A 16244-nucleotide genomic window follows, 5' to 3' on the forward strand; every position below is an offset into this window, starting at 1 on the left:
CTTTTTGTGTACGGACAAGCTCCTGAGATAGGTAAATATTTGTTACTATTTCTCCTATGGGGAAAAATGGGATATAGATGCTGGGATTTGCTTCCAATTGACTTCAGTGGAAATTGCTGGGTACTTAGCACTCTTGAAAATTAGCCTATTTAGGAACTAAATTGGGATTTTGGAGCATAACCTATATTCTTGAAAGTCTTTGCCTTAAAGTATGACTAAAATCCCTCTTTAAATGAAATTTAATTTAAAAATTTGGCACAAGGACTTGACAGAGCACTATTGCATGTTCCATGTAACTTTTTTATTTTATTTTATTTTTTACGTTCCTGTACTTGTTTCCTCCTGAAATAACATTTTGGACTGACTAATCTTGGTTGTATGGGGGAAATTGGAAACAAGAGCCCTCTGCTTCTGTGCTAAGGCATCAGTAGAGCCACAATGAGTATGTCTCTGCCTGTAGCATGAAATAGTTTAATCTCCTCAGGCCTGTAATACTTCAGTCTAATTCTGGCTGTTGGGCTTGGTGTGGAGGTAGCTGGGTTGGGTTTAGTGACCTGTGATAGACAGGAGGGCAATTTAGTGGTCCCTCCTGCCCTTAAACTCGATGACTACAATGAGCAAAGGAAGTAACACAACTGGAAAGCCTTGTTAAGATACAGGCTACAATAATTGAAACGGTGTTGCTTAGGCATGTTAGACTCTCTCCTCCTGCCTCCATGTTCTACTGCAGCTAGTTAACATGGCTTTATGTGTTAGATGAGGGGTTCTCAAACTGGGGGTTGGGACCCCTTGGGGTCACAAGGCCATTACATGAGGGGTTGAAAGCTGTCAGCCTCCACCCCAAACCCTGCTTTGCCTCCAGCATTTCATAGAATACTAGAGTTGGAAGGGACCTCAGGAGGTCCTCTAGTCTAACCCCCTGCTCAAAGCAGGACCAATCCCCAGACAGATTTTTACACCAGTTCCCTAAATGGCCCCCTCAAGGATTGAACTCACAACCCTGGGTTTAGCAGGCCAATGTTCAAACCACTGAGCTATCTCCTCCCCTTCCTATTTATAAAGGTGTTAAATACATTAAAATATGTTTTTAATTTGTAAAGGGGAGTCTCACTCAGGAGCTTGCTATGTGAAAGGGGTCACCAGTAAAAAAAAGTTTGAGAACCACTGTGTTAGATCTTAAGAGGGCTTTTTGATTGTTTGTTTGAACTAACTTGATTAGAAAACTGGCCCTTTATTGATGCACAAAAGGGTGTGTATTTTTAATCAAGTTAAATACAATTGAAAAAGCCCATTGAAGCATGTCCATACACAGCTGCCAAAGTTTGTATATTGCACACATGAATCAGGGGTGCAGGAACTAAGGGTGCTGCTACATCCCCCTTGCTTAAAGTAGTAAAAACAGACACCAAATATATGGTTTCCATCATCAGCTATACAAATTGTTCCAGAACCCGAGACATTCATACTTGTCTGCTTGCAGGAATGCAAAGCACAGTGCAAGCGGTAGGAAGCCTAGTGTGCCACAAGCACCTCTGTCTGTTAGGTTGATCTAACCTTGTAGTATAGATTGGGCCTTAATAGGGCTGTTTAAGTGTGCTTAACATGATTGAAAAACACACCCTATTGGCCCTTGAGACAAGGCCACTGTGTTGCTGCTTTAGCTCTCCAGACACATTGAATCTGTATCAATGGCTACCCCCAAATATTGCTGCAGACAGATATAGGAGCAAAACATTCAATTTCTTGTGCTGATGCCTGAACATGGAGGCATTGAGTTCACCCCAAACCAACCCTTTTCTCTCCCTCCACTTCCCTGAAAGTAAAGACTGCATTTGTTTGTGTCAAAAGTGTTTTTGAACCAAAAATAACATTTAATTTCAAAAATGTTGAAATGAAGTCTTGAGGTTTTTGGATTGTTCACAATAATTCAGGCAAACTGTCATGAATTCACAAAACATTTGTGTTGAAAATTTTCACTTTTTGCCTAGGTCTTGTAGGAGTTTTCACAACTCAGTTAGTGTATGCAGATGAGCAACCTTAACCCATAGAGTAAATAGAGCTGTTCCTACTGTTCCCATAGGCAAAACAAAAAAGGAAAGGAGTGTTGTGAGCTATAGGTGACCTCTAATGTCAGAATGTTGGTACTTCACAATCATGACCCTGGAGAAAAGAGTTGCACTTTGTAACTTCCCTAGGCGGAGAGTATTCATGCAGTAGAGAATCTTTTCATCCCACACATATCTGCCACAAGCTCCCTATGTGCTACCCTCCCATCCTATATTTCAGGGACTTTATTTAAGCCTCCCTACACCTTGCTCATGACAGGTTCTGTGTGTTTGCCATGGTCCTCCATCACATGCCAGAGACAGGTCCATGTTTTCCACTCCCAATCTCCAGTCTCCCTATCTCCTCCACTCTGCGTCCTTTCTTACCCACTAGCCCCATTTTTTCCACCTATGTGGGTCTCTGCTTCCCTCACCACTCCCACTTTCTCCTCCCTCCATTACCTCCCCCCCCCATCCACTTTCCACTTCCAGGTCTCCAGTCCCCACTGCTTCCCTGCAAATCTGCATTCTTGCCCCTCTCCCAACCCCACCAGCCCTCCTTGTAGGTCTCTCATTTCAGTCCCCAGGCAGGGAGTGAAGCTGGCTCTCACTGATAGCTGAAGCTCCTTTGCCTGCATCACCAGCTTGTCTTTGTTTATCAGGTTTTTCTGGGTGTTCCATTTTGCACCACAATCAATAGTTTTGTGCATATCAATGCTCAGACCATTCCTTGAAATTGATCACATACAGCCTTCTAAAGTTATATTACAAAACAACTGCCATGAAGTTGAGAGTAAGAAAACAAGTCACCTTTTATTTTAAGCACTCATGCTGAGTCAGTTTATATTTATCACATACACAGAGATAAAATTTGTGAGTAACATCCTGAAGTTAACTGGTCTTGAATGACACTTGTACATGACTAGCTATTTATGGAATTTGAATATTAAAATTAATGTAAAATGTAAATTTTGCAACACTCAAATCTTAAATTCACAAGGCAACAGGCAATTATCTGTGCTTACACTGCAGAACACATCTTGCAGTTCTTATTTAGGAAAGGATCCTTGAAATAGGAGTTCTGAATACAAGATTTTGTTCCATGAAATATAAGAAAACAAGTATTAATTACATGAGACATTTCTGGCTTGCTAGTGGTAGCTATTTCATGGAAAATGGATATTAGTTCTGACAGTTTTGTTTTCCAAAAAAAGATTTAATCACACGGTACCTCTACCCACAAATGTATTGTGAAAGCCACAATGGTCCCTAGTCCCATATAGTTGTTTGAACTTCTGTGTTTGCCACTCACAAGCACACACCCTTTTTCAATCAAGTGTTCCCATTACTATATTTTACTGTAATTACTACAAGAGTTTCCTTAGAGGTAGTTTGACAATGTTTGTAAAGGGACATTGTCAAGTGTTAATATTTTGACTAGTAAATTCTGGTAAAGTACTAGTCTTAGAAACTAAAAGCACCCTATTGTCCCCCCCCCCATGCACTTGTTAAACAATTCCACCACCACCCCTGCCACACACTCTTATGAACTACATGAGCTATTATAATAGATTAATATTTCTGCAGGTAGGATTCAGTAGACAAGTTGGTTGAGTGACACTGTTCTGCAGAGACAGTTAACACATTGATAAAGTGTTGGGTTATTATAAATTAATAATCAGCAAAATCACTCCTATATTCCCACACCATTATTCCCAGTTATGAGTTTTCATTGAAAGTTTTGATGGCAACATGTCTGTGGTTGGAGGAAGGGAGGAGAATTTTTGCAATATCAACTTGCTCTAACATTTGGCAGCCTATTCTAATTACCATTTTGAGCCTGTTCTTGACTGTGTCCCTTTAACAACACTGCTTTAAAGACAAAATAACCAAAAAAATTAAAGTTTTTGAAATACTGAATTAATATATTTAAGGACTATAATAAAAATAAGTTAAGTAAGTACTCTTCATGATTTCAGGTAGTTCATTTTAAAAAAGTTCATTTTGCAGCTCAGGGCACTTTTATGCATGTTTAAGAGGGAGGAAGATATGGTTGGAATCTCAGTCGATTATGATCTTGGGTTAGAGAGACCGTTGGAATTGTAGACTGATAAGAAAATCCTGGAGCAGCAGACACCAGCAGGGCTGGGGTTGGCACAACTGGCTGAAGAGATTGAGTTGGAGCAGGAGGTAACAGCAGGGCTGGGTTTGGCATAGCTGGGTGAAGGGAACAGGTCGCAGCAGCAGAGGAGATGTTGAACTCCATCCCCGGGGGATAATTGGGTGTCTGGATCTCTGGGTAACGGTAAGGTAGAAGTAAGCCTGAAAAGAGAGCTTCAACCCTGGCATCTTGGGTCTGTCGTTTGAACTTCATACGACGGTTCTGGAACCAGGTTTTTATCTGAAAAATAAACATCCCAGCGGTTATTACTAATTCATTTTGCCAAATAAAGATGTGCACATGGTTCTACAAGTTTTAGAAATGCATTAAGTGTTGGTGATTATTGGCCAAACTCTGCTGTTACAACTATGTGAATCTGGACATTTTCCCTGATTTCAATGACACTCATACAACAGTCAACATTCCCCCGAGGATGCAGTTTCATAGACAATGTCCACAAGGGAGTGATGTGGCCAGAGCATCATGTCAGATCACCTTTGACTGCCCAAATTAGCAGGTAACTATTTTTCAGTTGAATGAACTGGAGGTGGCCTTTCAGTATGAGATCAAGATAGACTCAGACCCAGACCTTCAGGATTGGAGCTGAGTGCCTTAACCACTCAGTCACTGCACCTCCTTCATACTATATAAGTACCAAGAGAGAGATAACAGCAGAATTTGGCCCCTGTTTTTCAGCAAACTTAATTCAGATTTAATGCAGAAAGAAACCAGTTTACTTCAGAGGAAACACACTAAGAATATTAAATTGTGCAATCTTTGTTAGCCTGAAAATTCAGCTAAGGTTCCACTGTAACCCCCCCCCCCCCCCCACACACACACACACCAAAATTAGATAGTATGGCAGTGTGCAGGAAGCTTACCCAAACCTTAACTCTGTTCCATGCTACCCTCTTTCCCTCCCCATGTTTCAGATATCACATTTCCTATATTGATCTTTTGTCCCCTCACTACACTATGCTTTTGCCATTAAGAGATTTGGGGTTGCAGCCTGCTGCTCATCCCCATCGTGACTCCCTCACCCTTTCTTACAGAGGAGCTGCCCACTGGTTCCCCATGTGATTTCTTGGCTGCTGCTTTCTCTGTTGTGGCCACCTCATGACAGTCAGGAGGTGGGTAGATGGCCCATGGGGATTGCTGATATCGATTCATTATAGATCCTTTAAATCTAAAAACACTTGAAACTATCAGATTGTGCCCACAGCTAGCCTATATAAGTATGTATTCCTGTCACGGATGCTCGTCCTCGGTCCCATTCACTTTCTGTAACGCCCATTTGTAACATCTTGTCAAATTAGATTCTGATCTTTTCGGGACAACCTATCCGCTTGTGCGGTGACTAGCACGGTGTCCCCCCTCCCCCTTTATATAGGGGACACCTACTCCCAGACAGGATCAAGCGGATTGAATTAAGCTGGGGGAAGGCTGAGGGTAGAATCAATGTAGGGCTAGTACCCGCCTTAACTAGGGCTCGTGGAGCTCCAGCCCCGGGACTAGAAAAGGATTTACAGAAGATACGAGCCCATGACTCTCTCGCAGATTCTTGGCCTCTGGGGGCGGCGTCGCGTGAATATATCCCCCTCCCCCAGGAGCAGGTGTTCTCCCGTGGACTCTGATCCTGAGCGGCGGGGCACCCCCAGTTCCTCCTGGTTTGTGCCTCACCTGGGTCTGGGAGAGCTTCAGCACCTTGGACAGCCGCCGCTTCTCGCTGGCCCCAATGTAGCGCTGCTCCCGGAAGCTCCTCTCCAGCTCCTGGAGCTGCGAGGCCGAGAACTTGGTGCGGGGCCGCCCCGGCTGGGTGCAGCTGGTGCTCTCCGAGCCGCTGCCTTCCCCGCTTGCCTCCTCCTCCTCCTTCGGGCTGGACGCGGCGCTGCTTGGGCCAGTTTCCTCCAGCTCCCTCAGGGCAGCTGGAATAACGGAGCAAGGTGTGAGAAGAGAGACCCCCCCCCACGCTCCAGAGCAGCCCCACCCGCAGCCAGGAGGGGGCAGCCTCATGCCCCAGCCGGCCCTGGGCACGTGGCGTTACATGCTGAAATCAGCTGGCACTCACGTGGGGCCTCCATGTTCTACCAGGGCCCTTCTTCCCACGCCTGGCCTCTATCAGGGGGGATTCATAGTGGCCTCACCACCCGCAGGCCGGCTCAGCCCAGCCGCTGGGTGGGAAGGCCAGGGCAGGATCTCTCAGCCAGCTCTGGCATAAGCGTCCACATTACCTGGAGTTTAGGGCTCAGCTTCCTAAGACGTCTCTGCCCCAGTGGGGTCCCCCGAGCCTGCCCCCTTCCATAGACAGAGACTGCGATTGTCCCCCAGGCTCGGGGACCCTTTCCTCGCTGGCTAGGACCGACTAGGATCCCGCCCCGAGGACTCTTTCTCTTGCCCCAGTCCACATGTGAATGGGCAGGGCTGGCACTCACCTTGGTCTCCCGGGCTCCGCCGGGCGCCCTCAGGCGGCCTCTCCCGGCTCCTAGTACTTGGCGTGGTAAGCGCTGGGTTTCCCTTCTCTTGATCGCCGCTGGCACTGGCTGCTTTCTTGGGCAGGGACCGGTCGCCCCGCGGGGGGTGGTGGGTGGAAGACACCGTGCTTGCAGGTTGGGCTTTCTCGTGGCTGCTCTGAGCGAGCCACTCCACCGAGAAAGACCCCTTCTCCATCCTCCGTGCCCTTCGCCCCTTAGAGCCCTTCCTCGCCCCAGCAGGTCGACTAACCATCCCCCTGGGTCTCCAAATATTTAAAGCTCCTCCGCGACGTGATTTGAAAAGGCCCCAAAGCATCAAATGAGGCCGAGAACAAAGGATCCCATTGAGACCCTTTAATCTCCCCTTTCAGGTGATTGTTACATCCGACTAATCTCTGAACACAGTTGTTAACAGAACTCAAGGCTACCTGACCTGGCGCCAAGTTCATCTCGGAATCACCCCCTAATGATACAGCTGGTAATAATTACATCAGGGCCTGCACTTTAGTTTTACTCACTCCAGCTACTGCAGCGTTTGAGCCATCCGAGGATTTTAAATCTTTATCTTCGACGATCAAGAACAAAGATTCAGAACGTGCTGTTAGAAAAACAGCTCCCAAGACTCTGCCTGATCGCTTGCCAGGGAGCTGGAAACACCCACACTGGCTGCTCCAGTGCTTGCAAAAGTTCACCAGCCATTCTAACCAGCAAAGGTAAAGTAACCCTAGGAAAGGGTTAGAGCAAAGCAGACCCACGGGCCTGGGGAACAGGTAAACTTCATCAAGAAATTAAAGTTGCAATATTCTTCCCATAATGTAGACAGGTCTAAGGCTGTTGGGATATACCTGGCCAGAGGGGAATAAAAGCAGCAGTGTTTGTTCTTTGAACTAGGGGTGCGGGGAACGTAGTTGTATGCAGCTTTCTGTATTCTTACTGATCCTAAAGTATGGTTAAATATATGGCAAATAAACCGGTCTTACCTACACACTTAAGGCTTGTTCCTGCTTCCAGAAAAATCTATCCCAGAAGACGTATTGACCTCAGTGGTGCAGAGTAAGTTCCTTCATTAACAGAAGGTCAGAAACTATATCACGTTTACTCCTTTGTTTGGCAGCATGAGCTAATTCTTTTGATCCTCTAGTAGGCAGAGAGCAGAGACAATTAATTTATTGTGATTTTATTTTAGAATTAAACCGGTCAGTGGGGGAATATGTGTCAGGGCCTTGGGCAGAAAAGAAAGGAAACCCTGAGGAAATAACTGCTGGTTTCGAATCTAACCGTCAATGTCTGGAAGAAAAAAAATAAAGAGAAAAGAAACGGGGCTGGTGCATTTCAAAGTAAACAGCCCTAATGTTTTTATAAAGTAGATCAAAGCTGAGGAGTGTAAACTCTGTTAAAGAGGCAAAGTCTGTTAAGGGATGATTCAGATAAGAGTGAGAAAAGAGCCACTTTTACAGTCTGAAGTGCGTCTGGGACAGCAGAGTCCTTAGCCTCGGCAAATACTAGCTAACACTTTTACAGGTTGTTTCAATAAACAGTCGCCAACTGTATGAGTTTATACAGCCCAGAGATAATGAACTAGCTTATGTTCTTCCACTCCTCCATGCTGATCTGAACATGTTTGAGATATGTTAATTCTTAGACTTCAAAGGATTCTTGTCAGCCTGTTATGAACGGTGCTATATTTGCAGTGAGATGGTGAGAGTCCGATAACTCCACCCTCTGAGATGTCTGTTCCCCCCCGGCTTTATGCAATTTCCCAGCAAGGCAATGGATTTCCCCGTCATATAATGTAACGCGCTTTACATGATTTTGTGCTTAAAGCATTACAGCATGACATGAGTCAGCAACTTTGAGACCTCTGTGACTACCCACCCTGAATAAATTTCACAGGTAAATCTCTAGTTATTTTTCCACGTTTTAGTAATATGGAGAAAACCCTGTCTAATTATCTAATTACTGAATCTGTTTATCTGTCTCCTCAGCACTGCATATTTTGAGGTAATATACATGCTGTAAAAGAAAACAAAAGATAAGCCTTTTTAAAATTTGTATGCATTTAACAAAAATGTTAATTGAGCAAAATGGCTAGGGACTGTAGTTCTATTTTTGTAGCTGCATATTCCTTTCCTATTGCACTGAAACTGCAGGGTGTGGTGATTTATGGTAATATTCTCTTGGCCAGTGCAGACAACCATGTTATAATAAACTGTTCTACAGAACTAACCAAAGCCCTTGTCTGTAAATAATCCCTAAGTGGAAATGGTCTCAAGGTCTATAAACATATATCTATATTAGACCTAGTCAGCAGTTTTTTGTGTTTGTTTAATTTTAATGTAAAACAATATTAATTTTATGAAACTGGTGTAGACAATTATTCCCACTTGTGACAATATCTCTATAGATATGTAAAAAAGGAAGGAAAAAACTGACTATGACCAAATAGCATGTTTTTATTAGTGACAAGGGGTGATCTTGATCCTAGTGTGATAATATGGAGTAATGGCTATGGGGGAAAGATTCTTATGAGTGATTTTCCCACAAAATAAATATTAAAAATATATTTTAAAATAACATAGATCCCAATCCTGCAAGGATTTACACTCGCTTAACTTTACACCTGTGTGTAGTCTCATTCAACTCAATCCACTACTCAAGTGAATAACTTTGCAAGGTTAAGACCTTGTGGCTAATTAATCAGAAAAAAGTTAATGTACAGAGAATGTAAAATAATTTATAAACTGAAGCAAGTTTTGAAATCGTCAGTGACTAATTAATGAAAATGATATAATCCAATAATGATGCAATCATTTTCTTAATGAAAATCCAACAATTTACTTAGGGTGGGATCCACAAAGGACTCAGGTGCTGCAACTTTTCCTCGTAGCTACACCTGTTGTATTCTGGTAAATATATTGACTTCAAAATCCTCCCAATTTACAAAAGTGTAAGAGAGTCACTTAATTAAAACTGTGCTATTGCACTCATATTTCTAAGCACACATGAACATATACTGCACAATGCCTAGTGCTACTCAAAGCACACATTACTTGTAATGAAATAGAAAATAAAATCTTATCAGTATGGTGTACTAATATTATCTTTGTTTTGTATGCACACATGCTTGCTGTATAAAATGCTCTACTCTGCTATAACTTTCTTAGTTTTTTTTAAAAAAAATACTTTATTAGTCTGAATACCCAAAATGAATTCTTCCCTTAAGATTTTGGTCTAATATTTCATCTGTATTGGTTTATATATTTCACAATACAAATGAATCTTGGGGCTTTTTCTGTTCATGTTACAAACTTTGACTCACAGATGAAATAACATTGTTTCAGGCTGATACTATATGAACTTTATTTCTGGTAAGCAAGTTAAAGGAAGCCATAATAATAACTACCATACACAAACTGGAAGGTGGGGGCAGGGAAATCTATGGAATCGACTGTGTCCACTGCTTTGGGGTAAATACTCAAAAACCTAGAACAAGGGAAGAAATATACATCAAATGCTTTGTACATTATAAAAAGGCTTTATTTAAAATACAGAACCAAGCTTAAGGCAAAACTCCCCATTTTGAAACCAAAACTACTTTGATCAGTAAACTGCTAGGATGCTCTAAGTAGACACCTCATGAAAGGAATCCCAGTTGAAGTAGTCATTGCTACTTTGTGTATTTAACAATTAACAGTTGTCAAGTGCTGTGATGAAACAATGTCCACCTCCAGTATCATCTGTGTATACATAAACACATTAACAACAAAATTAAATAGCACAAACTGAGCAAGTGTGTTTCATGTACACCACTGGCCAGGTGAGCTCCCAGAGGCAATGCAACTGAGAGCTTACTACTGTGATCTAAGGATACCCTTTTATAATGGAGATCTCATTAAGGTGCTTTGTACTAAATATAGCTCTGCTTCCTTCATGCTACTTCAACTTCTCTTAATGCATGATATATATTCATATAGTAGTAAGCATTGGTTTTGGTCATTGCTTTATTGCATCGTTTGGTACAGTTGCTCTTTGGGCATTGCTCCTGGTATGGAACATAGTCAAGATCCCAGCTGAATTATAAATTGTGACTATATTGTAACAGGGTCCTCTGATTTAGATATATTTGTATCGTAGGTGGGCCCTCGCCTTGCAGATCATGAGATGGCATTTTGAAGCCATGTCACTATATAGCAAGAATACTTTCTACCTTTATAACAATTTTCAAAGGTGGAAATTAATTTAATTTCACATTGCAAAATGTGTCCTACAGAAATGAATCAAGGGGCTAATTTTCCATTGCCATCCACCTTGTGTAGTCATTTGGATCACTGTAAAATGCTACTGTCTTGATCTGGTGGTATTTTACACTACTTTACATTGGTGTAAATGACTACATAGTTGCAAAGCAATGGGGAATCAGGACCAGAGAGGATTTTTAAGTGTTTAAAATAGAGGAGGCTATGTTTGACCCTTTAAAGATGTACTCCTAGGAGGACTGCTAATGCCAGCCAGTTTCTGGCCCTGATTCTTTTAATCTTCTACCCTGGTGTAACTTGATGGAGTCAGTGAAAATCAAATCAGTTGAGTAAAATCAAATAAAGAAATCAATGAAGTTACTCTGGAATGAAATTGGTGTAATGAAGTGGAGAATCAGGCCTCCGACCCTAGTTGTGCTGCAGTATCCTGTGCAATGTAGGTTAAGTATACATGGTGAGACATAGTGCCTTTATGGAGATAGAAAAAAAGATGCTTGGGTTGCAGGAGCAGTTCTTTTCTGCAAAATTGCTGTTATTAAGCTGACAGAAGGTTTGTGTTTTTATATTAAAAAAAAAAAAGTGTGTGTGTTCCAGGAAGTGGTGGACAAATAATTCATTATAAATAATTTATCTGATGAATTTTGACTCTCTTGTTTGCAGAGTCTCTCTCAGCAGATCACAGTATTCTTGAATTTATTGATTATTCCAAATCATTTGCAAAAAATTGATCTGTAGCAGGGTTAGATAAAACTTGATCCCATCTGAGCCATGTTTACATTATAAGTTCCACTGGAGCTAAATCTGTTGGCATCTACAGGTCCAACAATTCCTAGAGTTGACAAGGCCTACCTTAATTTAGTAGGCATTTTGCCGGAATAAGGACAGTAGAATTGGTCCCATGCCACAATTACCATAAATGATAATGGATGTTTAGTGTGTGAAGTCCTGTGTAGAGAAAGCTTGTCCAGAGACAAACTGTTGTCAAACAAATAATAGCACCAGCAAATAGTGTGAATTCTTCCTCCCAACTCAATTTATCTTAATGAGATTAGGACTGTTTTAATGCTGTTGTTCAGCATGATAATTTGAGGTCTGGCCTACACTAAAAAGTTAAGTCGACCCAGCTAAGTCACTGAGGGGTATGAAAAATAACCCCCCTGAGTGATGTAGGTAAGCCAATCTAACCCCTTGTGTAGACAGCGGAAGAATTCTTTTGTCGGCCTAGCCACCGCTTCTCAGGGAGGTGGATTACCTGTGCTGACGGGAAAAGCCCTCCTTTAGGTGTAGGTAGTGTGATGTGTCTACACTGAAGTACTACAGCCGTGCAGCTGCAGTGCTGCAGCTGTGCCACTGTAGCTTTTAAAGTGTAGACAAGCTCTGAGATAAAAAATCCAACAGTAATGAGTTACAGAACATTTCACTGTTAATGGGCCATACATGTGTTACTTTTAACAGCATGCCCATTCAGACTGATAAAATATCAGATCATAGCATGTATTTGAGAACAATAGAGGGGAGTACTTCTCACATTCCTGGTACATTCCCATACTTGCAGAACTGTGGAGGAGCAAAAGCAGATCATTGGGCCTTCATGTATGCAATAATCAGGAAACAGTTCTCTTGTTTCTATCCTATGTCATTTAAAAAAATGATGCCAAGAAGACTGGGGATCAGTGTGGGATTGTATTGCTGATGGCCCTGACCTCCATAGAGCCACACAGATCTCAAGTTTGGGACCCTGCAGATTCCCTGCCAATTGGATGAAAAGCAAACCCTGCACTCAGATAGGGTGACCAGATGTCCCGATTTTATAGGGACAGTCCCAATATTCAAGCCTTTTTCTTATGTAGGTGCCTATTACCCGCCACCCCGTCCCGATTTTTCACACTTTCTATCTGGTAACCCTACACTCAGAAGAAGACTTCATTAGAAAACCAGCAGGTTAGATCCTGGCCCTCTATATGGCTGCTTTGCACCAATCTGCTGGTACAAAGCTGCTGCCAAGCCATTTTAGCCAGCTATCTGAATAGGGCTAGCACCTCCTCACCTGCACACAGGACATGGCTAAGGAAAGGGTGTGTGGCTGTGCTTTTGCAGCCAGATGAAAATTTGAACATCTCTGGGGCTGCTTTACCTAGTAGTGCCAGTGAGCTAAACCAGTCCCAAGCCTGGGAGAGCAGAGGTAGCATCCATTCACGTTTGTCTTTCTTTCATTGGTGTCTGTACTGAGTGGAGCTGGCACCAATGCAGCAAGTGAAGGTGTGATTGTAGAGCAGGCTGGCATACCTGTGCTATGTGCTAGGTTTTATATAGCTAGCACAGATAACAATAGTAGTGAAGAAGCAGTGGCACAGACTTCAGTGAAGATTAGCCACCTCAGTCCATACCCAGGGCCCTGGCAACCTTGTAGTGGGGTGCTTAGCCCACACTGAAGCCTGAGCCACCACTTGTTCACTATTGTTACTTGCACGGCTAGCTAGATTAAAGCTAGCACAAGTTGCCTACCCACAATACAGTCACACCTTCACTTCCTGTGCAGATATACCCTAAACAGTCCTCTACACAGAAGTAGCCTTAAAGGGGGACAATATAGCCCATAATCACTATTTGAACTTGACCAATACACTTATTTTAAAAGCCCACTATTTTCATATTCTGAAGTATCAGAAGTCACCTTTTAAATAGATGAGAAATGAAATGTGCTACAGCTGGCTTAAGGAGACTCACTAAATAAGCAATTGTAAAGCATTTGTGACAGCATGAACTACTATTTATTTGAGAGTAAAAGCAAAATCCTTAAAGTCAAGCAAATTGCCACCTATTGAATGTACACATATTTGTGATGGGCGGGAGGGTGAAAAATCAAGTCTAATTTACAAAGGAATGCTAGCTTCATCAATAATGCTTTGTTTATTTGGTTGTAAAAGTCACATCCACAAAAGTGTTGATCATGGTGATAATGGAAAACACTTGGCTTTTAGAATGATGGGTTGTGTTCATTGTTAGATTAATACTGCATACTTTTGAACTTTTTCCAAATGTCCCCTCAGGATTTAGGCTTGCCTCCATTGAAGTCAATGGCAAAACTCTCATTGGGCTATCCTCTCCATCCTGTTTACAATGCAGGGGCAGTGGGCAGGGGCAGTGCAGAATGTAGGCCTGACTCCCCTACTAGATGAACAGCGAATCAGGAAACAGTAACTAGTGCTCTGATGGCCCCCGCTTTGCTGTGCCAAGTGTAAAGCCAGTGCAGCAGAGAAACTAGGACACTGCCTTAACTGGAGTAGGATCTGGTCCTTAGAGACAACTTAGAGAGACACTTAACTTACATTTTGGAAAATAAAGTCTTTCATTTTTAAATAGCGTTGTAAATCCCTCTGGATAGGAACCTTGATATCACAGTGGTGGGCACACTGAAGATGCCTGTGTACAGGGATCATGTTTCCCTTTAAATCTGTACTGTGCCAAGCACCCTGCCCATGATCAATAAATAATTTCTTTGTTAATTTGTATTACGGTAACTTCCATTGGCTCTGAAAAAGATCCGTGCCCCATTGTGTTAGGCATTGTAATAAATAATAAATGGAAGTTGCTAGCTCTTCTAATTGCAAAAAGAGCTGTTATAATGTAACGGTTTGGTTTTCTTTTTTTTTTTCTTTTAGTACACAGCCAAACAAATCAAACTGAAATAATAGCTGCAAGAGAGGTGTGAGCTTCCATTCACATGTTAACATTGTGGCTATTTAGGGCTTGTCTAGATTAGGGGAATTTGTACCACTATAATACATCTATATAGAGAGATACATAAATCAGTGCAAACCTGTAATGTAAACACATTATGCTGGTGCAAAACAAGTTTGCCCCAGATTTCTCTAGTCTAGACAACCCCTTCGATGCCCTGACTTCTAATAGCTTATTTGCTGAAGGAAACATCAGGATATGCCAGAAACTACCAGCAAATATACTTGCTTGGTGCAGCTCAATGAATGTGCTCTAGTATGGCACTAATTAGAATAGATATGCAGAGTAAACGGATGAGTACCATATGTATTCCGTAAGCAGTGAAGGAGCAGTTAACTCCTTTTAAACAATGAAACATAGTGGGACTGCGGGATTCTATCTTTACATTAACTTTGAGGAGTTATGCAAAATAGAAGTAAAATAAATAGTGATGAGCCAATTTAATACATTTAAGCAAAATAATAATTAAAACTCCCTGCTATTTCTGTTTTTATCCATGTTAAACTGCATAGATGTCAATTCCATAGGAAGGTTGTATAATTACATATTCTTGATGGGAATGTATATGTATTTTAGCCATACATCTTTGATATCAAGAAAAGGGAATGCAGAAAAATATTGGTCATGTACATTTTTTGTGTCCGTGTTTTCTTGTTCTTCTCCCAACTTTTTTCTCCAAACTTAACATTTTTCTTTAAACCAAAACTTTGATCACATCAATAAAATGATTAATATGGAAATATTTAACAAAGCCTTTCAAACCCACCTTCTCATGCTAATTTTTACTGAATGTATGCTTTCTTTCTTGTCCCCTTTTCCTGGATTATTATCATAATCATCCATTAATAATATTTATTATTACTTTTAAGACACAAGGCCAGATTGTGATCCCCTTACTCTTGATGTGGCACCAGGTCCTTTTCAAGCAGTGCCAGTCAATGGAACTACTGGTAGAATAAGGTGTTATTAAGCACTGAGGCATTAGTCTGCCCTCTTGTGCTGCACTAACCCACCTCCAGCCACCATATTACATTGACTATTTTCCCTTGTAGATGGCAGTGTTTTGAAGCTGATTTTACATTATGAAATCTGAATCAGAAGTTTGCTGGTATTTGATTCCACTTTCCTCATAGGGAATCATGCCTGGAGCCGCACTTAAGGGAAAGACTGTTTTAAATATGTAACATGCCAAACTGAACCATAGTTTGTCATCAATGTATCTAAGAGTCTCATTTAAGAACACAGGCAGCCAGTGTTCCATCTAGCCTACGTCTACACTTAAAATGCTACAGCAACACAGCTGTAGCTGTGCCACTGTAACGGTTCAGTGTAGACATAAGAACATAAGAATAGCCATGCTGGGTCAGATCAATTGTCCATCTAGCCCAGTATCCTGTCTTCTGACAGTGGCCAATCTCAGATGCTTCAGAAGGAATGTACAGAACAGGGCAATCATCAAGTGATTCATTCCCTGTCCTCCAGTCCCAGCATCTGACAATCAGAGGCCTAGGGACATCCAGAGAATGGAGTTGCATGCATCCCTGACCATCTTGGTTAATAGCCATTGATG

At 41.9% G+C, this 16244-nt stretch overlaps 1 protein-coding gene across 1 annotated transcript; it reads right to left on the minus strand.

Moving 5' to 3' along the window:
• Nucleotides 1-4077: 4077 nt before the first annotated feature.
• Nucleotides 4078-6873, minus strand: LOC112118798 (homeobox protein vex1-like). Its single transcript, XM_024217238.1, has 3 exons — nucleotides 6639-6873; nucleotides 5887-6131; nucleotides 4078-4446 (listed from the first exon to the last, which is right to left on the minus strand). Exons 1-3 carry the CDS (start codon nucleotides 6871-6873, stop codon nucleotides 4078-4080), a joined length of 849 nt encoding a protein of 282 aa, XP_024073006.1.
• Nucleotides 6874-16244: the final 9371 nt, after the last annotated feature.

This window comes from Terrapene carolina, unplaced genomic scaffold (genome assembly GCF_002925995.2).
Source record: "Terrapene carolina triunguis isolate 2854851 unplaced genomic scaffold, T_m_triunguis-2.0 Scaffold95, whole genome shotgun sequence".
In the NCBI taxonomy this organism is placed as follows: domain Eukaryota; kingdom Metazoa; phylum Chordata; order Testudines; family Emydidae; genus Terrapene; species Terrapene triunguis.